At 37.7% G+C, this 22,234-nt stretch overlaps 1 protein-coding gene across 1 annotated transcript in view; it reads left to right on the top strand.

Moving 5' to 3' along the window:
* Positions 1–21,957, top strand: part of Iftap (intraflagellar transport associated protein) — a 72,200-nt gene extending 50,243 nt beyond the window's left edge. The window contains exons 6-7 of the mRNA XM_090347869.1: positions 11,340–11,479; positions 20,264–21,957. Of these exons, the coding sequence (XP_090203995.1) occupies positions 11,340–11,479; positions 20,264–20,413 (290 nt within the window). The 3' untranslated portion in view covers positions 20,414–21,957. The remainder of the gene's footprint in view (positions 1–11,339; positions 11,480–20,263) is intronic.
* The last annotated feature ends 277 nt before the right edge of the window (positions 21,958–22,234 follow it).

Raw genomic sequence — 22,234 nt, 5'->3', positions numbered from 1 at the left:
AAAAAGCCCTGAGCTCAAAAACTGAGTGCTGCTAAAAAGTAATTCTACAAAATATGTAAATCAGACACTTAATATTAAAAATATATTGTAAATTATTTTTTTGGTGCATTTTCCCCCATGGACTAGAATAGAAGAGGCTGTCTGCCAGTCCATTGATGTCTACATAGAAAATGAGTTTTAATTTCCTTATTAATATTTCCATAACATCTATTCTTCACTTAATAATAAGCAAGATTATCTCAAAGTCAGTTTTAAATTTTAGACAAAGGACAATTTCTATGGAGATTTGCTTCTTGGCCTTTGTTTTCGGTCTTTTTTTCCCATATATTTTTATTCTAATTAATAGAAGGATTACATTATATTCACCAGATAGAAGGTGCATTAATTCACAAACATTGATACCCTTTCTCATGTCTTGGTCCCCATTTCCCTCCCCCCAACCCCACCCCTCATCTCGTTTTCCTCCCTTCCTTATCTGATTTCAAATAATCAAATACCCATATATACAATATATCAGATAACAAGGTAAAATGCTGTAACCATATGAGATAACCAAGGGACAGCAAAAGAGATGAGAGATAACATAGTACATTAAGGATGACAATCACTCATTATATGGCTTTTGTTTCTATATCCTGGAGGTTCTTTCATTTAGCATCATTCTATATGGCCTTATGTACCTAGGTTTTGTTCTATTGTAAATCTCTGCTAGGAGAGCCTAAGGTTTCTACTGATTATGACAAATGAGGGAAACCATTGAGCCTATGTTCCTTTGAGTCTGGCTTACTTCACTTAATATGATCTTTTCTAAGTCTTTCCATTTCCTTACAAATGGGGTGATGTCATTCTTTCTGACAGCAGCATAGGATTCCATTGTGTATAAATACCACATCTTGTTGATCCCCTCATCAACTGAGGGGCATCAGAGTTGGCTCCATATCTTTGCTATGGTAAATAGTGCTGCAATGAACATCATTTGCTAGTGGATTTAGTATTTCCTTGTTTCTGGACAACTGGGTAAATGCCTAGTGGTGGAATTGCTGGGTCATAGGGGAGCTCTATGTTTAGGCTTTTGAGGAATTGCTATACTGCTTTCCATAGTGGTTGAATGAGTTTGCACTCCCACCAGCAATGTAGTAGTGATCCCCCCTGGCCACATTTCCGCCAGCATCTGTTGTTATTAGATTTCTTGATCATGGCCATTCTAACTGGAGTGAGGTGGAATCTTAAGAGTTGTTTTGATTTGCATTTCTTTTATGGCCAGAGATTTCGAGCATTTCTTAATGTGTCTATAGGCCATTCTTATTTCTTCGTCAGAGAAGACTCTCTTTAAGTCTTTGGCCCATCTTTTAATGGGATGGTTGTTTCTTTGGAGATTAGTTTTGGTGTGATTCAATTTTTTGAGCTGTTGCTATATTTTAGATATGAGGCCTTTGTCTGTTGTATGGTTAGTGAAGATCTTCTCCCACTCTGTAGGCTTTCTAGTTAATTTGCTAGCTATGTACTTTGCCATACAGAAGCTCTGCAGTTTAATGCAGTCCCACTTATCCAGATTTCCTCTGATTTGTTTTGTTTCTGGGTCCTTATTAAGAAAGTTTTGACCTGTGCCAAGGAGACCTAGTGTATCTTCTATTCCTTTCTTGTAAAGTTTTCAGTGTATCTGCTTTTTTTTTCTTTCATATATTTTTTATTGTAATTAATAGAAGGGGTATATTATATTCACCAGATAGAGTGTATCTGCTTTTACTTCGAGGTCTTTGATCCATTTGTAGTCAATCCTGGTTCAGGGTGACAAAAAAGGATGCAACTTTAGTTTTCTGCAGGTGCTTAACCATTTCTGCCAGCACCACTTGTTGAAGAGGCTGTTTTTCTTCCATTCTATTTTTTGGGGTCCCTTATCAAAGATTATGCCATAGGTCTGCGGGTTAATATCTGGGTCCTCAGTTCTATTCCATTGGTCTTCAGACCTGTTCTTGTTTCCGGTCTTTAGGTAGCATAAATGAGAATAGTTTATGGGAGAGGCAGTTTGTGTATAATCAGGCACGGGTTAAAGTGGCTGATTATAGTTGGTTTGGAGATAGAGACTCTCTATAAATTGATTGTATGAGCTCCTGTTCGGTCTGGCTTCTTTTTACTGCTAGAATTGGCAAGGATTTGGTAATGGAAAGCAATGAATTTTTTTTGCCAGTCCTGGGCTTGAGCTCAGGGCCTGAGCACTGTCCTTGGACTTTCTCAAGGCTAGAGCTCTACCACTTTAGCCTCAGCATCACTTCTGGCTTTTTTTTCTATGCACGTGGTACTGAGGAATCGAACCCGGGTCTTCGTGCCACTAGGCCAAACTTCTGGCCCCAGCAATGAAAATTTTTTTGGGGGGTGTAGGTTGTGAAGCTTGAACTCAGCCTGGGTCCTGTCCCTGTGCTATTCAGCTCAAGGCTACTGTCCTATCCCTGGGCCTGGGCATTGTCCCTGAGCTCTTCAGCTCAAGGCTAAAACCCTACCCTTGAATCACAGCCCCACTTCCCATTTTATAGAAGTTAGTTGGAGATAAGAGTCTCACGTTCTTTAGTGCCAGGCCTGGCTTTGAATCTTGATCCTCAGATCTCAGCCTCCTGAGTAGATAGGATTACAGACATGAGCCACTGTGCACAGCAATGATCTTATTTATTCTGTTTCCAAACATCACACAATTCCACTGAAAGGGTTGTTTCTCAAACACTTTATTAACCATTAGACGTTGAAGATTTTAAGGTTCTTATTTGATGTAAAGAAGATCAGAGAGCTAAATAAATTTCATTGTCCAGAGAGGGATCACTGGCTCTACACTCTACTGACTTGATTTTTATCAGAGCAGCTGTGGGACTCCTATTGGGAGAGAGAGAGAGGGAGAGAGAGAGAGAGAGAGAGAGAGAGAGAGAGAGAGAGAGAGAGAGAGAGAGAGAGAGAGAGAGAGAGAGAGAGAGAGAGAGAGAATGGGGAGGGAGGGGGGGAGGGAGGGAGGGAAAGAATGGGGGAGGGAGGGAGGGAGGGAGGGAGAGAGAGAGAAAATGCACATAGATTTTCAGGAAGCTGTGTTTATAGAAATGCAAATTCCTTTGTGCTGCCCCCATAAAAACAAGCTAACCCAGAAAGTCTTCATGGTGCCTGCAGTTTTAGTATCCCAATGACTCTAGTATAGTTGGAGGTTGACACTTAGAGACTAATTGTTCCAACCTGCATGTAATATATTAACAGTATAAAATCAATTTTATGGAACGTAGGACAGAAGCAGTGTTGGGCATTTCTGGGGTGGTTTAAATTCCTCAACTCCTGCCAACCACGAAAAGGTCTACTTTAAATCAGTATGCCAACAAGTCTGGTTTTTGTTGTATCTGTCTTTTAAACTGGCTTTTTAAACCAGTTTTGCTATTATTTTCACATTCTTTTCTCTTAACGGGTTTCAAGGTGCCTCTTTCAGTGACTAGATGTATTCCTCTATTTTGGAAAAAAAAAGTGAATAAAATATCTCACTAATATGATTTTTCCAGGAATCAGATAACAGGCAGTTTTGCATTTGGGTATAAACAATCCTGAGGCTGAACCAAGTCTCAGTGGACTTGAATGAACTAGTCAAGACTTCCTCATACAGAAAATAATGTGCAGACCCTCAGCTGATCCTTGATCCAGTGGTCTATTCTAATTACAGAAAACACCACCAGGGCTTCCAATTTTTATAACTGCACAATCTGCATTACTTGAAATAAGAAACTTAATAGTCTGTGCCAAGGTGAATTCTAGTTTGGAACTAATTTGTATTACATTTCAGGAATGGGAGCAGAAGGCAAATATTTATATCAGATGGGAAATGTGACATTTTAAACAGGCAAGATGCTTGTATAATTTTGGCAGCTGAGAAGTTTACTGATTAGATTCTGTTGTTATTGTTTAAGCAACAGATTTGCCTGGGGCTGCAAAGATGTGGGTTTTGTATTGTTTTCCTGCCATTGATTTTTATTTGAACACCTTATTCTCGCTCATAAATATTCTCTAAGAATTGGGAGCATGATTCTTTCCCGATGTTTACTTTATCATTTTGGCAGCCTAGGCGGGAGAGTAGAGACTATATTCTGTGGTATTGAAGGACTTTCTGAAGATAATGTTTGCCAGGAAGTTTGGTGTCCTGCACTGTTTGATAGCAACTTTATCACCCTTGTTTTCTCTGAATTTGAAATAAGGCAGTTAACTTGGAGTTAACTTTGAGAAAAGATGGCTCCAATTTTTAACCAAAATTGCAATTTGGGTTAAATAGTTGCTGTTACACTAGGGCCATCAACATAGGGAGAATCTTCATATTAACATATTAATTGATTGATTAATTATTAATAGATTAGCATAGTTTTGCTCCATCAGTTGGCCCACCCTCTTCTCTGGCTTAGTGAAACTGACTAAAGAGTTTTTGCTTTCAGGTCTAGTTCTCAGAATTATACAGCCTGGCCAGTGAATGTACTTATGCTATGGTTGATTGTGTTGAATGACACTGGGCATTGGGTGCTCAACATTTGATAGCCTTCTTTGGTTTTTCATTTTCAACTTCTTCAGTACTTATCATCATATGTAGTCTGAAAGAGGCAAGTGCTTACAAACGCCCACATCAGTTATCTCCTTTGGTTATCTGCAACTTCGAGCAGCTTTAAATGGCCTGTGAATGGCCAGGGATTCCCATATAACAAATGTTTAACACCTGTGGCTGGTGCTGTGACCATAACAAAGAAAAAAATAGACTACGTTTCTGTCTTCATACAACTCATAAATTATTGGAAAAGCTTCAAGTATACTGATATAATCACAAACATGTCATTCTAAATTATTCAAGATCTCATGAGAGCATCAGAAGGGGAACTTATATTTGCCTGTGGGATTAAGAAACCTCTTAGAGAGTGTTAGACACCAGTGGCTCACTCTTGTAACACTAGGTACTCAGGAGGCTGACATCTGAGGACTGCAGTTTGAAGCCAGCCTGGACAGGAAAGTTCTTGAAACTCTTATCTCCAGCGAACTGTTAGAAAACCAGAAATGGAACTGTGGATCAAACTTCCAGTGAGACAGTGCTCAGGCCCTGAGTTCAAGCCCCACGATTGACTAAAGCCCTTTAAGAGTCTCAGACCTAAAGGTTAAATAACCACTGACTGTTCAAGGGGTGAGGGAGAAGGGCAGATAGGAGAGAATAGAATAACATAAGAACAGCATATATAGAGGTGATGGGCTAGAAGATAATAGTACATTTCAAGCAACTTAAAAAGTAGATACTATATCTTATACTAGTATCTTCTTTCATGGCTTCATTTATCATTGAAAACAGTGAAAGGGAGAAAATGCAAGAGGACCTGTCTTACAATGTTCCTCCATTCCTACTTCTGCAGTTTTTATGTATGCAAACTTATCCATCTGTGAAAGTTAGTCATTGATAACCATGAGAGCAAACCTTTTGCCCTGTCCTTATGATCACATCGAGAAATTTTCATTCTAGGCTTGAGAAGAGAATTGGGAGGATAAGTCTTTCTTATCCTACTGATGAAAGGATTTATGTAAGCATTCCCTTGCTGTGTGGAAGTTGTATATCTTCTTTTCTAGTCCTGGAGCTCTTCTTTCCCCAAGTAAGTGATAGCTGAGAACCGTCACTTGATCGAAGGCTGAGGGACTCTCTCTGAGTCTCTCAAGGTGGTTTTCCGTACTCCTGGTTGGGTAAGTATCACCTGAACAGATGTTCTCCAAGGTGGTAGTCTAACCTTTTTGTCAGGAAGGATGCCCAGTTATGACTGTGACACAAACCTCACTTCCGAATTGAGCTTCACCAGTAATAAAGCTCATATTTAGATCTCCACTATTCTGATGCCTATATAGACTTCTCATTTATTTTTGAACAACTGCTCTACTATGAAGTATGTTTTCTATAATCTTGGATGAGCAGTAATCTTTTTCTTTCTAAACTTCTAAATCTTTTTTTTCTTCATTGTATTTGCAAAATATTTGTTAGATCACAGGTCACTTGCAGATAGCATATTGCATATGTATATGTATGTATGTGTTCATGTGTGTATATGTAAATGTAAACATAGATGGATATACACATGAATTCTAAATCCTATCTTTAATAAGAGTGCGTAACACACTCTGTCTTTAATAAGAGTGTTACCCACTCCCATTAAAAATAGTGAAGCTATCTGGCTTTGAATCTGTTTCTTATCTCTCCTGTCCTTTTATGTTTAACTCTCCTCCCACATACGTTTCTTGCCTATTTTTTGGAATAATTAAGAATTATTTAATTAAGCTTTAAGTTAGTAGGGCTTCCAGTTATTTTCTCCCAGTGTTTTAAGATATTCTAGTGTTTTCTTGGGAGGGATGTTTATTGTTGAAAGATATTAAAAATCACTTATCAGTCTGATTGCTGTGCTATGAACATAATGTTTACTCCCTCATTTAGCTGTTTGTAACTTTTTTTTTTCTTTTTCTTCAGTAATTTTACTATGCTATGGCTTGGTGTTGTTTTGTTTGCATTTGTTTTGCTTGGGAGTGGTAGAGATTCTTGTGCTAGGAAAATTTCTGCCATGGTCTCCTTGAATATTGCCTCTGCTCCTATCATTTGTCCATAACCCCTAAGTCCCTTTTGTTCTTTTCTGTATTTTTCATCATTAAAATTTTGGTCTTTCTTTCTTCAGTCTAAATATTTTCTACTGAACATTTTTAGTTCATCAATCCTTTCCTGACATGTCTAAGTTTTCATCAAAGTCATCAATATTTCAGTGTTGGAATGAATATCTGTTTTCATGAATTTGTTTTCATGGCTGGTGCAAAAGCAATGATGTCTGCATGCTGGAGTATTTGCATGAACTGGCATAATGGCACTGACTACACTAGGAGTTATCATTCACTGCTATAAGTTCACAATCAACCCAAATGCATGCTTCCACTGAAAATATCCTTGATGAAGGTGTAAAAATGATTGATTTTACTGATTCCTAATACTTGACCACACTATTAAGGATGTGTGTGTTGAAATAGTACGTACCCCACAAGGCACTTCTGCTACATATGGAAATACAGTGGGTTATGTGGAAAAATACAAGAGAGACAGAGACACACACAAAGAGAGAGAGAGAGGGAGAGAGACAGAGAAACAGAGAGAGAGAGAGAGAGAGAGAGAGAGAGAGAGAGAGAGAGAGAGAGAGAGAGAGAGAGAGAGAGAAAAGAGAGAGTGGGAGAGAGAGTTTAACCGTGTTTTCTCTTTTCTGGACTACTATGTGTTGCTCTCCAGCAACACCGGTATGAGAGGGACACCCAGGGCCAGCCTGAAGTCCCATGGAGCCAAGCGAGATGGCAAGTATCGATAACCCAGCCCTCCCCAAGAACCGGGGGAAAAAATAACACTGAGCCAGGAGGAGCTGTGTCAGCCATGAACACGCAGCAGATCTCCAGTTTATTGCATTGGGCACTTAGTTATATACTGTGGGAGAAAGAGGAGGTAGGAAAAGGAAAAAGGAACCAATAGAAAAAGGTGAAGGTGCTATCACCAAGGGTCAGGGCAAACTTTCAGGTTTTGAAATACTGGGTGGGATGGTACAGGAAGCACAGCATGGGGTTCAGTTGAGTCATGTACACGGATATACCTCAAGAGAGGTATGCGAGGAATGCCTAGCCAAAGCCATTTGATGGCCGCTAAGCCAAAATGGTGAACAGGCCCCAGAGACCAGCGACCAGGCCCCAACAACTATGTTTCTTTGAAAGGATGACTGACAAGCTATGTATCGCAGAAAGAATCATGTAAATTCTTCTACAGCTAAATAGTACTCATTGCCAATGATAAAACTGGTACTCAAACAAGTAAAAATTAGAATTTTAGAGAACTGATAAAATTGGTGATATTAAATAATGTGGGCTTTATACTACATAATACAATATGTCAGTATTTGGAAGAACTACATAATAGTGCCAATCAATGTTTTCTAAATAAACAATGGATTATATTACACTATGCATTAAATAAATACCCATTCAACTTGCAAGTTAGGGGGTGAGTTTTAATATAACAATGTGAAATAGTCTATGGTATGGTTTCAGATTACTTACTGAAACTAACCTTTTAAAAACTATCATTTGTCACATTTTGGTGTGATATCTAAGAAAAATACTTGCAATTATATGAAAAGATAGAACAGTCTTCACCTTTTCAGCTATTTGTCTCTGTGAGACTAGATTTTCTTTATTTCAACTGAAAAAAATCAAATGCAGAAACATAGAATCTAACTTTCTTCTATTAAGTCAGACATTAAAACAGACTGAAAAGAAGTAAAACAACCATATTTCTCAATGATTTCTTTGATTTTGGAAAAAAGAGTTTTCATAAAACATTTTAAATTTGAATTCATTTTATTGCTTTCATAAATAGTATTAGAATATTTATGTTTAATTTCCATGTGGCAAATGTTAAGAGATATAGCCTATGTAAGTAAGAGATCTTTGTGATTTTTAGTAATTTTTAAAAAATAAGAACTATTGAACCAGCCTGACACTTTCAATTCATCCCTCTAATTCTAGCTACTTAGGAGGCTGGAATTGGAAGGATTATGATTTGAAGTCAGCCCAGGCAAAATGTCTGAAAGATTCTGTCTCTGCTCAGCAAAAAGCTGGGCTGTAGGCATGGTTCAAGTGGTACAGGAATAGCTGTGAGAAAATGGCAGGACAAGACTAAACAAACCCCACTGAGCTAAAATTTTATAGTTGGTGGCTGTGTTTAGGAGAGTGGAAAGTTAAAACATTTTTCATTATACTCTTTCTGGATATAGAAATCTAAATGTACAGGCCACTTGGCCACTTTACATGATGGCAAACAAATTGGTTGGCTAATTTTTATACGTATGCCAGGCAGATTAATTATTACTGTATTCTAAATTACCAGGTAATAGATAGGTTGAACACACACAAAAATGTATTTAGATGAAAGTGCCTTGTTGGGTATGTGCTATTTCAGTGGAACTGTTAGGAAAGAAATCTTTTTTGTTGTTGTTGCAATTTCTAACTTTTTCTTTGCAAACAGAGTAGAGAAGTGAAGTTTGAGTATTGAACTTATAAACTGTCTGCACCATTTGTCAGTCAGAACAGTGATCTTCAGTAACTCTGAAAGCAGAATTATTTTTGATTTCACATTTGATCCCGTATTCCCTCTGTCAGCTAGTGGGCCTGGGGAGTGCTGGTTTTCACCTTCAGAGATCTGAACCTTCCTTCCTTTTGCTGCCTTGTTAGCATCCCGGGCCAGCTGTGGGTCAGTCCTATTCAGTTACATGAGGGAGTTGGTGTTGAACTCATAAAGCCAAATTTCTTGGATTTAAGCATGTTACTGCTTTGGGCCGAAACAAAAATGTGTGGGAAATGTACTTTATGCTGCCCAATCATGTTAGTGTTTGCTATACTGGCACTTCCAGGACTTCCAAGACTTGAGTTTGGATGCATTATCGAATCAAGTTAAGTTAAATACCTAACGAAAAGTTTGCTTTATGAGTGATATGGGAAATTTGATCCCTGAACTCAAGGCCAGTTCACAAATAATGAGAATGTGATTTTGGAGAAAAGGAAATAAAGGCTATTAATTTTGCCAAGGAAAACGAGGACATTGCATTGTGATCTCAGAAAGAACCACAGTCAAGCCCAGGAGCCAGGGCTTTAGGTTGTATGCCTGGAGGAATGGCCTAGGGCAGGCTGGTGGTCTGAGGCCATCTGACTTCTGGATGAGTCTCTGGAGCTGTAGTTCCTGGCTGCCCAACTCTATGAGATAAGAACAGGAGCATGGCGATGTTGTCTGGAATCAGAAAGATGTTCTGCCATTCCCTCATATGGGAATGTAGAGATGTAATAGGGGAATTGGTAGAAGAATGAGAAAGAAGAGAGAAAAAAAGGTCTTTTTAAACAAAAACATTTAAAACTTATGTGAGAAATTATCTGGTCATTAGGCTAAAACTACAGTTTTGAGCATACCTGGGTGTCTATTCCTGTTTACAAAATGAGCTCATGATATAACATTGCAAGCATACAGAGCTTTGTGGATGGATTGCCCACCTCTGCTCTTCTGTGGGATTCTAAACAATGGGATATGCTCCTTGTCTTCCACATAGGAAATAATAGAACTATTGGAAGGATTAGCTGTGCTAATGCTTGTAAAATGCTGAGCATGTAAATGTGGGATAATGTTACTGTTTTTCATTATGCTAAATAGCGAGATCAGAGTCTAAGATTTTAATAATTGGTCATAACAGAACTACCTTTATAGTTCTGCCATCTCCTGACCAAAGTTCTGTTTTAGACTGTTGATGAAGTCCCAGCTTAAAGAATAATGATTTTATTTATTTATTTTTGTGACAGTAGTGAACCGTGCATTTCAAGTTTCTGCCTTTGAATATCAATACCTGCTTAGTTATCTCACTATATATATGCTGCCATTGGCAACAGCCCCGGCATGCCTGTTGTTAATTAATCACTTCCACTGAGAACTTAATTAGTGGCTTAATTAGGATCATTGTAGAGTAGCAGGCAGCATTTTCCTGGGCCAGCTGCAAGTTCCTGTCTAGCTCCAGTTTGCTCTTCTGGTTCAAAGGAAACTCCTGTTCTTCTGTTTGTCTTCCATAAAAATCACTGCTTGTCTATTAGGCAGTCATTACCTGTCACACCTATAAGAAAGGAACATATCCACTTATGTTGAGTAGATCAGAAAACAAAGATTGGTTGTTGAATTCTTGTGATTGTACTATATACAAGAAACATGTTATTGTTTGCAAGTGTTGAAAATGAGAATGTATCTTCTGAATATGACAAAGTATTTCATTTTTCTGAAAGTTAAAGTGCTTTCCTTCTGGCATTGTTGTATATATATACACACACATATATATATATATATATTTGATATGTTGCTATACTGTTACAAGATGAAATAACTAGTCCATTTTCTTTCTCTGCACTCCTTGGGAAAATATGGTAAAGTGAGGCAAAATTAGCATCTTCCTGCCTTAATCTCCTATTGAAGTAGAAATTGTTTTGGATTTTAAGGCACAGTTGAGCTTCTCCCCAAACAGCCTTTCTCTCATTCTCTCTTTTCGATAGGCTGTGACATTGCAATGGTAAGATAAAAACAAATGCACCAATCGCTTCTTCTTTAGAGTGGGGACTTTTTTTCAGTCAAGATTCTGAAATGAGGGCAGGCATTGTGGAATAGAGCGTCTTTGCGTGAGCATAAATTCATTCTTCCTTTGGCTGTCAGATCATGGGTGCTAAGTGGTGAACCTGGCAAAATGTCAATTAAAGTATTTTGTAATCAACAGACAGGATACTGCTTCCAGGAGAAGTGGAAGATGAACTAAGCACCTATGTTCCTTCTTACACACCCTCTGTGGTCCAGCCTCCTGTCAATGAAGAGAAGCCGAAGCCTACTGTGAAAAGGACCATTGAGCAAATGGCAGAGGTACTCCCCAGAGAATATAGTTTGTCTTTTTTAAGAAATGTGCTCTTGCTGTGTGTGTTCTTCTTTTTCCTTAGATGGGGAAATTTAGAATTTCAGTTATTTAATTGGTCCCTCTCACTTATATTGATTTTTTAAAATTATTGCTGTTGTTATAGAGGTGATTTACAGAGGGATTACAATGGCATGAATCAGGTAATGAGGACATTTCCTTTGGTACAGTGTTCTCTGTTCCCTCACTTTCTCCCAGCCTCTTCCTCCCATCTCCACCCCTACAAATTGTCTAGTTCACTTTCATCAATACTAGTCATGTAATACTATCCTTAGGAGGAATCAGTATCTTTAAAAAAATTTATTCTGGGGCCGGGAATTTGGCCTAGTGGTGGAGTGCTTGCCTAGCATGCACGAAGACTCAGGTTCGATTCCTTGGTACCACGTTCTTAGAAAAAGCCAGAAGTGGTGCTGAGGCTCAAGTGGTAGATAGATTCTAACCTTGAGAAAAATCCAAGGACAGTCCTCAGGCCCTGAGCTGGCAAAAAAATTATTTTGTTGTTGGGGTGATGCATAGATGGGTTACAGTTACATTCATCATGTAGTGGGTACATAACTTCTTGAACACTGATACCCCTTCCCATGTTTTTCTCCCACTTTCCTTCCCCCAACCCTTTTCCAATCATCTTGATTTTCCCTGTCCCTTCCCTATTTCAAATAATTAGAATAACGTATTTATACATTCAGATATAGTAACAACATGAGATAAACCATAAGAGGAGAATTAAGAGAAAAAATAATTTCTCATAGTACATTAGGAACAATAATCAGAAAGATAAATCTCTGTTTTCATATCCTGAAGTTCATTTCACTTAGCCTCATCCTGTATAGACATATGTAGCACATAGCTTTTGAGCTATTGTGTTCCTCTGCTAGGTGAATCCTAGACATGTACTAATTATTACAAATGAGGGAAACCATGGAGCCTATGTCTTTCCATTTCCTTATGAATGGGGCGATGTCATTCTTTCTTATGGCAGCAGAGAAGTCTATTGAGTATAAGTACCACATCGTCTTCATTCATTCATCTACTGAGGGGCATCTGGGTTGGTTCTATATCTTAGTTATGGTGAACAATGCTGCAGTGAACATCATTGTGCTGGTAGCTTTAGTATGTCCTTGATTATGGACATTTGGGTAAATGCCCAAGAGTGGGATTCCTGGTCCTAGGGGAGCTCTATGTTTAATCTTTTGAGGAACTGCCATACTGCTTTCCAGAGTGGCTGAACAAGTTTACACTCCTACCAACAGTATAGTAGTGATCCCTCCTGGCCACATCCCTGCCAGCATCTGTTGTTATTAGATTTCTTGACCATGTCCATTCTAACTGGATTGAGGGGAATCTCAAAGTTGTTTTGATTTGCATTTCTTTTATGGCCAGAGATGTTGAGCATTTCTTCATGTGTCTGTTGGCCATTTTTATTCCTCTTCAGAGAAGTCTCTCTTTAAGTCTCTAGCTCACCTTTTAATGGGATAGTTGTTTCTTTGAGGATTTGTTTTTGAGAGATTCAATTTTTCATATTTTAGATATGAAGTCCTTGTCTGTTGTAAAAGCCATTGTTTTTTGAGGGTTTTCATTTGCAAAAATTTTATACCCTGCTTCTTTGCCAAAGTTTTGAATCAGCTCAAATAACTTGGGAGTGGATTGTATAGGGTTCTTTGAAAACAGAAAAATGTCATTGGAAAAGACAAAGTTTTACTTCACCTTTCCCTATTTGGATCCCCTTTATGTTTGCTTCTTGCCTTTTTGCTCTAGCTAGGAATTCTAATACTATATTGAAGAGGAGTGGAGAGAGCAGAAATCAGTGATTTTTAAGATTCATTTATAGTCTTGATTATTGGAAGTTGGTCTTAGAAGTTGTTGTGCTAGCCATTGAATATGGCATCTAGTATCTTTGAGGAAACACAGTCACATCTAAGTATGTAAGAGAAAAAGAGTGCTGCTAGCTATAGGTTAAAAAAAATTCGGAATGCTAGAGAACTGGGTAAAAATATGAGTGATGAAGAACTTTGAGCTATGATAGGAGAATTTGATAAAGATGGTGAAAATCAAGAGGAGTTGATAACTGGTGACATTTGAAGAATGCAAGGATAAACACTAAGAATGTCACAATAACTATCTTATATTCTGATCTTGGGCCTGGAGCCATGATGAAACAAACAAGTGAACAAAAAAAATCTTCATATCTTCATTCTTTTTTTAGAAGGACCAAAACTAAACCTCTTTTGTATTTGTATTTTACTACTGTTAAGTTTCTTTATATGAACAGTGTTAGTGTTAGTATTCAAATAGGTTTAACTTTGAATTTACAATACAGTTTTTATATAAAGCGTTAAAAACAAAATCATGTGGTGTACATTCTTTGTAGGTCTTTAAACATTTGTCATCACTTTTATTTTGCTGTACACATTTTTCAGATTTTGTTAATGAAATATTTATTAGTACTCTAAAAAATTCTGAATGCTCTCTGGAATATGTCCAACAGTAAAATGCAAATTAAAACTATGATTGTATTAAACTTTTTAATTTCTCAATTTTACAGAATAGTTGTCCATTTTTCAATGTTGGTATCAACATAATATAAATGATTTTGATATTTCCAAACTCATGAATCATCCATGAATAACTTGTGTTGTCATGTAAATATCCTGACCAATACTTCTTCCTTTATTCTTCTTTTTCCCTTCCTCTTTCTCCCTTCCCTATTTCCTTCTTTGTTCCTCCCTTTTCTCTCCCTGCCCTTCTCTCTTCCCTCCTCTCCTCTTTTCTCTTCTCCTGTCCCCTTTCTTTTTTCTTTTCTATTTTTAGACAGAGTCTCACTATGCAACTCAATCTTTCTTTTAGGTTAATATGTAATCCAGTCTGGCTGAAAATTTGTGATCCTCTGGCCTCAGCCTTCCAAGGGCTATGATTCTAGGTGTGCACCATCCCTTCTGGCTTGGGATCTTTATTTCTAACCATTTCCTGTTAGAGAAACTTTCCACAACTATCTATAATGGCAGCATTGCAACATCTTTGTCTCTGTTTGGTAGCATTAAGCTTATTTTGAGGCTTTATTCTAATGTCACCAGAAGAACATAATCATCAGTTTCCAGCAAATATCCCGTAAGTGCTCACCGAATGCCATTTGGATGCCAGGGATGGCAACTGATTTTCTGATGTCAGTGTGAAAGGTGATCTGGCTGTCTTGACTTCCTCTTAATTTCCCATTAAGAACTATTGACTCAAGTTTTGATATAAATTGGACCTATTCAATTTTTTTCTTATTATCAGTAGTTTTATACACATAGATTTGTTTTAAACCTTAGAGTTAAACATTTTTCTAGGAACCTTCAGTGTCCTAATTGTAAATAACTTCTTTTTTCTTTTCTGGCTGCTCTATTTTGAGAAATTTTGGAAGTTTTGGACAGGTTTGGAGAGTTCACGTTAAGAAGATGAAAACTTACTTGTTTGAGTGGGAGAACTCGTTTTTACCACTTCCAAATGCTATTCTAAAAAAGGCCATCTATAAAAGACAGTTTATTTACTGTATTACTTTGTATGCTAGCCTACAGCAACATGTTACCATTATTGATTTGAGCATTAGTTCTCTTTTCTTTAATTTGCCTGTGTGGAACTATGAATGAAAATGATGCCTCTTTTAACAGTGTCTCTGGTAGAATAAGTCACATGAGCAATTTTAAAGAAACTCAAAGTTTTCTAATAGTGCAACAAATTCTATTCCCTGAGAGGCCGCAAAAAGATTTCAATTAGATTTGAAATTAGACACCTGAAATCCACATATTTCTCTCAGCTCCTTAGGCAAAAACAAGTTAATAACTTAATTCACAGTTGGTTTTTTTTGTTTAGTAGCAGGGGATTTGGTGTTCAATTGCAAAAATTCTTGCCTGAACTAAATCAGAATTTCAGTTTGTAATTTAAAACTTTACCATCTTATAGTTTAGAACCCTGAAATAAACCAAATTTGAAGGAAGAGAATTTCCAGTCTGCTGCAACAGTCAGTGGCTTGAAAGGCAATACAAACTGTAACCTTCCTATATTATAGAAGCCATCACCTGGCAGGCCTCAGTGATGTTTTCCCCAATGACAATGGGCATCTCATCTCACTTTGAATTATGTGTATATTGATTGTTTTGAGAGAATCTAATTCACTCTTCTCCTGCATATCTTCATAATGAGGCTCAGTTCCATATATACAGTAGCCATGCAATAAATCATTGTTGAATGCACAAATAAACACATCCTTACTGCTTACTAGGAAGAATTTTCAGACATAATAACAGAGTTGGGGATCATTGTGTCTTTTCTTCTCTCTTTCTTAACTCCCTTTGACATACAGGAACATTCAAATCTCTTCCACCCTTAAGAAAATGAGAAGAAGGAAAGGAAACCTTGTCCTTTACCTCGGATCCCTCTTTGGCCATTAACTATTCTTTTTCCTTGTATTTTCTTTTTACCTAGTCTTCAGAAGTCATTAGCTCCACTAGTTCATGCTGCTGTCCTTCCACTCATTCCCCTTTCAGAATATCACAAAATGTCCTGGGCCCCAGTCACTTGCCTGCATGTGTTCAGAAGGAAGGCACTAGCTACTTTACAATGGCTCAATCCAGCTGATCAGAGATGAATGGTTATCTCCTACTACCCTTTCCCATACAGTTGATGATCTGCAGTGCTGAATTAATTACCATAGACTCCCCCCATAGCAAATGGGGAATATTATTTCCATGACGGCCCTCCTCTTTGCAAAGCTGTTCTTCCCTTCAGTCTTGTTCATAGATACTTTAAATCCTCCCAGGTCTGTCCAGTCTGGTCCTGTCTCTGTTCCCATCATCCCTTTACTGTACCATTTGTGTTTACTGTATGGTGTCATGATTTGTTTATAAGTTTATCTCACTTGTGATTTTCCTGCAGGTCTTTATATTTGTATTCTCTGATACCTTACACTGACATTTTGACTCAGGGATGTGCTGGTCACATTGCATTGTATCCCCCAAATGGTTTGAAATATTCTGAGAATCATTGTTTGGCCTTGCAGATATGAAATAACTACTATTTTTGGTTTATTCCTTTTCCAGTTTAGCATTAAACAGTCTAAGAAGATAATCTCACAAAGCTACTGTTAATAACTGTTAATTTCTAAGTGAAGAAATGTATATCTTTAAGTATATAAATATGCATTTAAATTTATTAGAAATGAATAATCTTCAACAGTATTGTATTTACTAATTTTATGAAATTGTTATTCCTTTTTTTGGTTAATACAAAATGACTGAAGATCATGTATCATAATGAATAATTTGACCATATGAAAAACAACTTCAAGGAAAATGCTATTTTTTTCATTTAAGAAATTTCTCTAACTGGGGTACCATAATATTAGATGTTATAGTCACAACAGATACTAGAATCTCTGTAAAAAGACAGGGGTAAGATGATATGGAGTTGGGTCACATCTAAAACTAACTTGGCTGTGGGAGTTAGTCCTTATTTGAGATTCAGAAATCTGAAATACAAGCCTTGCATTATCGATGCTGCTAAGACAAGGTGAGTAGAAAGTAGGGTGATATGGGGGCTAGTAGGGTTTTCTGCAAGGTGACAATATTTGACTGAGAGGAAGTGAAGCTTTTGCATTTCTCACTCATATGCTTTCTTTTCCCTTCCTGCAGTTCTACCAATGAGCATGTCCTGTAATGCGAATATCAGTCATTTATTTCTGTGTCCTTGAAGTTATTATGAAACCTCATGGACTCTGGTTTTGCTAGATTTATTTTGTGCTCTCAGAATCTAATACTTAAAGTTTTGAATAAACAAGCTTGGTGGAGGAAGTTGGGAATTTGAGTGCCATTTCTGTTGGACAGAAGGGATGTGGAACTCATGGCATGGTGTTGCTGGGATTTTAGCATAGACGAGCAATTCGTGTAATTTAAAACTACTGCCCATTCATACATGGGAAGTGAATAAAGCAAAATGACCTCATATAGTGAGGATAGCTTTGTACAGTGGAGGCTCTGAGTCGTAATGCAGTGAGCGCCTGTGGAAGGAGCTTGGTATCATTTGTGAGGACAGGAGTTTAGGCCAGGTATAAAAGGGCAGAAAATCCTATCAGACTGGATGTGCTGGAGGAAACAGGGTCTTCTTCACATGTACGGCTATGCTCAGTGTAGAATCAGTCATCTACCATGAGGATGGGATAGGCCTCAATACTGAGTAGAGTTGGAGATGGCTTCCACATCTTGTGTTGCCATGTGCTGTTTGTCCGAGTTTGTTGTAGCAATGTTATCCCTCTGTCATTTCAGCTGTGGTGAGGATTCATTCAGTCTCCAAAAGTGATAGAAATGATCATATTAGTAATCCTGCTTCCTGTCAGAGCTGCATACAGGAACCAGTCTTGGGTTTCCATGTAGCCTCGAGAACGTTATCTCTGGTAGGCTGTGGGAACTGCTCAGCTTCCTCAGGAATTTCAAGTTGGTTGACTCAGTTTTGGCTTGGTTGATTCTTCCAGGTACAGGCACAGTTTTATTTGAAGCAAAGGCCCCTGGATTCAAATGATGCTCTTCTTTCTCACCAACTGTGTAGCCTCAGACAAGTACTGTAGCTTTCAGGAGTTTCCTAAGGTGGGGTAACAGTGCATCCTGGCAGGGCTGTGTGAAGACTGTGCTGCTGCTCATGTGGGTCCTGGCCTTAGGGCTGGCTGGTGGTGGGAGCTCAGCGGCAGCTCTTTACCATTTCTCTTGTCATAACTTTTTTTTGCCCATTTTTTTTTACTATAATTGATAGAGGGGTTGCAGGTACATTACTTCTCATGTAAGGTGCATTACTTCTCACATGATGAGGCTAAATGAAAGGATCTCCAGGATATGGAAACGAGAGCTTTATATCATGTGATTGTTTTTTTTTTCTCTCAATGTGCTATGTTATTTCTCTTCTCTATTGTTGTCCTTTGGTAATCTCATATTGTTACAATATCTGACTTTGTTACCTGGTGTATATAAATTTATTTGTTTATTTGAAATAGGAAAGGGAAAGGGGGAAAACAAGGTGAGGGGAGAGGGTGGAGGGAGGGAAATGGGGATAAAACAAAAAAATCTTGTCATAACTTTCTAATAGAGAGAAACTGCTGTGTCTGTCGAATGTGTTTTCTTTTTTTTCCCATATATTTTTTTATTGTAATTAATAGAAGGGTTACGTGATAGATGGTGCATTAATTCCCATACATTGATACCCTTTCACATGTCTTGGTCCCCATTTCCCTTCCCCCTCGAATGTGTTTTCTTGCTAGTTTACTAAGAAAGGATGATAGATACCTGGGTGTTGGTTATTTATACCATACGCTTGCCAAACAGGTAGGAGAGATCATTGCAGTTTATTTTCCACGTTTAGCAGCAACACACTTTCTGAGCAATGTGCTCTACTTTATGAACATTGAAAAAGCCACTCAAGAAGATCATCTTCCATGCAAAACTATTTAAAGCTGATGATTCTTTGAGGGCATTTTTCTCATTCTTGTATAAAACATACGCTTCAATCATTTTGGCCTCACCATGTCTGCAGAAGAGCTGGATGGAGGGGCTGGATGGGTCTCACTACATCATACACCACTTATTTTAGAAAAGCTTTTTTAGGAGATGGTATCATGAGATTTATTTATTTATTAAATGTGCTTCTTATCTATCATCCATTAGTAATTTTTTTTTTGCAAGTACTGGGGCTTGAACATAGCACCTGAGCACTGTCCATGGACTTTCTCAAGGCTAGAGCTCTACCACTTGAGCCACAGCACCACTTCTGGCTTTTTTCTATGTATGTGGTACTGAGGAATTGAACCTGGGTCTTTGCACATGGTAGGCAAGCACTCTACCACTAGGCCAAACTCCTGGACCCTAGTAAGTCTTTAAAGCTCACAAATTTGAATAAATATATACAAAATTATTACCTTTTCTTGCAGTGACTCTCACTAGATAAACTGGAATACTTTGAAATTTATTGGTAAGGGATTCTGGACTTTTAAGTTTAAGATGAAACTTTGTGTTTTATTTACTTTTCAAAAAACTTTTTATAATAATTCTCTTTAAGTAATTATAAAAAGGAGTTGCTCATGAACAAAGCAGTTTGTGAATCAATATACCTCTATAACTGTTACCTCTTTCATCATTCTCCCCCATTCTCCTACCCTGTACCTCTGCCCTCAGTTTTCTTCATTTTATGGAATATGTATTGAATTTTATGATTCTTTCTGTTATTGGACAGGGTGTATGGATATTATCCAAGGAAGTATCCTAAGTGTAGGATATTTTTATCTTTGGAAATTATGTTTTATGAATACAAGTAATGTTTTATAAGTAGTGGAAAATGTTTATAGTTGATTGAAAATCGTAAGGTATACTTTATCACATTTTAATACAACTCCTTATTTTTCCATATCCCTGACACTACATATAAGTGCTAAAGAACGCAGTGAATGCATGCATGGAGACTTTCTGGTTCTTGCCTTAGGCAGAATTAGTTAATTATATTCATTCAGATGCAGTATGGTACAAATGAGCCATATTAAGAAGCTTAAATTAGGTCAAATTGAATAATTGAATTTATTTCTTTACTTAAAAACAGCTTTATCAGCTGAGAGTGCCAAAGTCTAAAAAAAGTTTAATTAAATATTAATAGGCAGTGTATGTCTCAACTCTATCTTTGTTTACCATGAGTGTATGTTTTTTTTCTTCCTTTGTCACCTTTTATAGGTACTTGGAGATGAAGTTCAACCCTTCTCACTTGATGAAGAGTTTGATTATGACAGTGTGACTCTAACCCCCAAGTACAGGCCTGAAGACATAGATACCATCAAAGAACTGTTGAAGCAGGGGAGAAAGAACACCAATACCAACACATAACAGCAACAGCCCATGGGAGCCCCACAAGTGACACACTAAAGCATCTTTATTAATTTTTACTTTGTTCTTATCCAAGAAACAAGAAAAGAGATAAAAAGAATAAAAGATAAGCCAACCATAATTCTCTCTGTGGAAATTTACATGTGTGATTTAATTGACCAATTAGCTCTCATTAGGAAGGAAGAGGAACTAACAAGACCTCAGAGAGGTTTGCTTAACAAAATTCTCTCCTGTCACATACTAGTACATCCTGAGATTGGTTAGGGAAATGTTCCTGGCAAATGGAGCAGGAAGCAATGCCTGCTGAAAAGTAATGCCTGTTGGATTTGAGCAGGTTGTGTGTGCAATGTCATGAAGACTGAACACATGCTCCCATCTTCTTGGGGGTAAGTGACATGTGAATGACATATGTGTGACATGTAAAATGTTGCTATGCATTGAGGAAAAAGTGCTCAGGTGAGCAGGGGACTGGTTTCAGTGGTTGGGGGATGAAGGTATCAGTGTGCTCGTTTAGAGATTAGCCTCGGGCATTGATTGACAGGGGCTTCCCTGAAAAAGACATCTGAGTGATGATTATGTATCCTCTATGGAAGTCATGGATTTTCTCGTTATTAAACCATATGAGACAGCGAGTGCAAGGAATGATTTTTGTCATCCAAAGTTCAAAATACAGATTGAGAAGGCAAGCTTACAAGAGAATGTAAACACATATTATGGGATGCAAATTAGGTAGAACACCCTTAAAGGGATGAAGAAAGGGGTGAGGACATGGAACAAGAGGAAATAATATGGAATCAGTAAGAAGTCCAAGAAGTCCAATATACTTAGTTTTTACTGACTTTCTTTTCTCTTTTGTTATTTTATTTATTATTATTTATTATTATTATTATCATTTGCCAGTTCTGGGACTTGAACTCTGGGCCTGGGCAATGTTCTTGGGCTTCTTTTTACTTAAGGCTTGAATCACAGCACCACTTTTGCCTTTTTCTATCTATGTTATGCTGAGGAATTAAACCTAGGGCTTCATGCATGCTAGCAAGCACTCTACCACTGAGCTATATTCCCAGCCCCGAATACTTTATGTTTTTAGAGCAGTGTTAGCTGCACAGCAAAATGGAGGAAAAAATTCTCAAATGTTCTTTGCTGCTTGCCACCACCCTTCCCTCCTATATCCATCGCACACCAGAGGCTATATTTAATTTTGTTTTGGGTTTTCTATTACTTTTCCTTCTCTCTCTTTTTTTTTCCACTGTCTTTGGTAAAAGCACTAAACATGATATCTTACCAGCTTACAGCAAGAGAGAGGAAGATGGAGAAAAGAAGCAAGAAAAGAAGACAATGAAAGAGGCAAAGTGCATAGTCTGTGTTCAGTATTAGGAAATCTATGGACTACACCACACGGCACATCTTTAGCACATATTTGTATATAACTGCAAGTTTGTTCACATTGAACATTCCCCATGTCTCCTGCCATTCCCTCAGCCTCTGATTATGAGTTTGACTGTTAGAGATAGTCCATGTGAATGGATGCACAGTATTTATCTGGTGTATTTCACTTATTGTGTGGTATCTTTCAGGTTCATCCAGGTTGTGGTTGGCACATTAGCTCATTGTGATGTATATGCCATGTTTTCTTTACTCATCGAATCTTTGTTATGGTATCTAATGCCATGTTCAAATGCCAGATACACATGTTTATGATTGAGCATAAATGAAGACTATCCTGTAAGTGTGTGTGTGTATGTGTGTGTGTGTGTGTGTGCCTTTCTGTGTCCCTGCTAAGAGTTTTTAGAGTTGGCATAGTGATGCCTTGTGGAGTAT

Source organism: Megascapheus bottae, chromosome 16 (assembly GCF_031878675.1).
Source record: "Megascapheus bottae isolate mThoBot1 chromosome 16, mThoBot2.hap1, whole genome shotgun sequence".
NCBI classification, from domain to species: Eukaryota; Metazoa; Chordata; class Mammalia; order Rodentia; family Geomyidae; genus Megascapheus; species Megascapheus bottae.
Note: the sequence above shows the minus strand (reverse complement) of the source record. Positions and strands in the feature narration are given on the sequence as shown.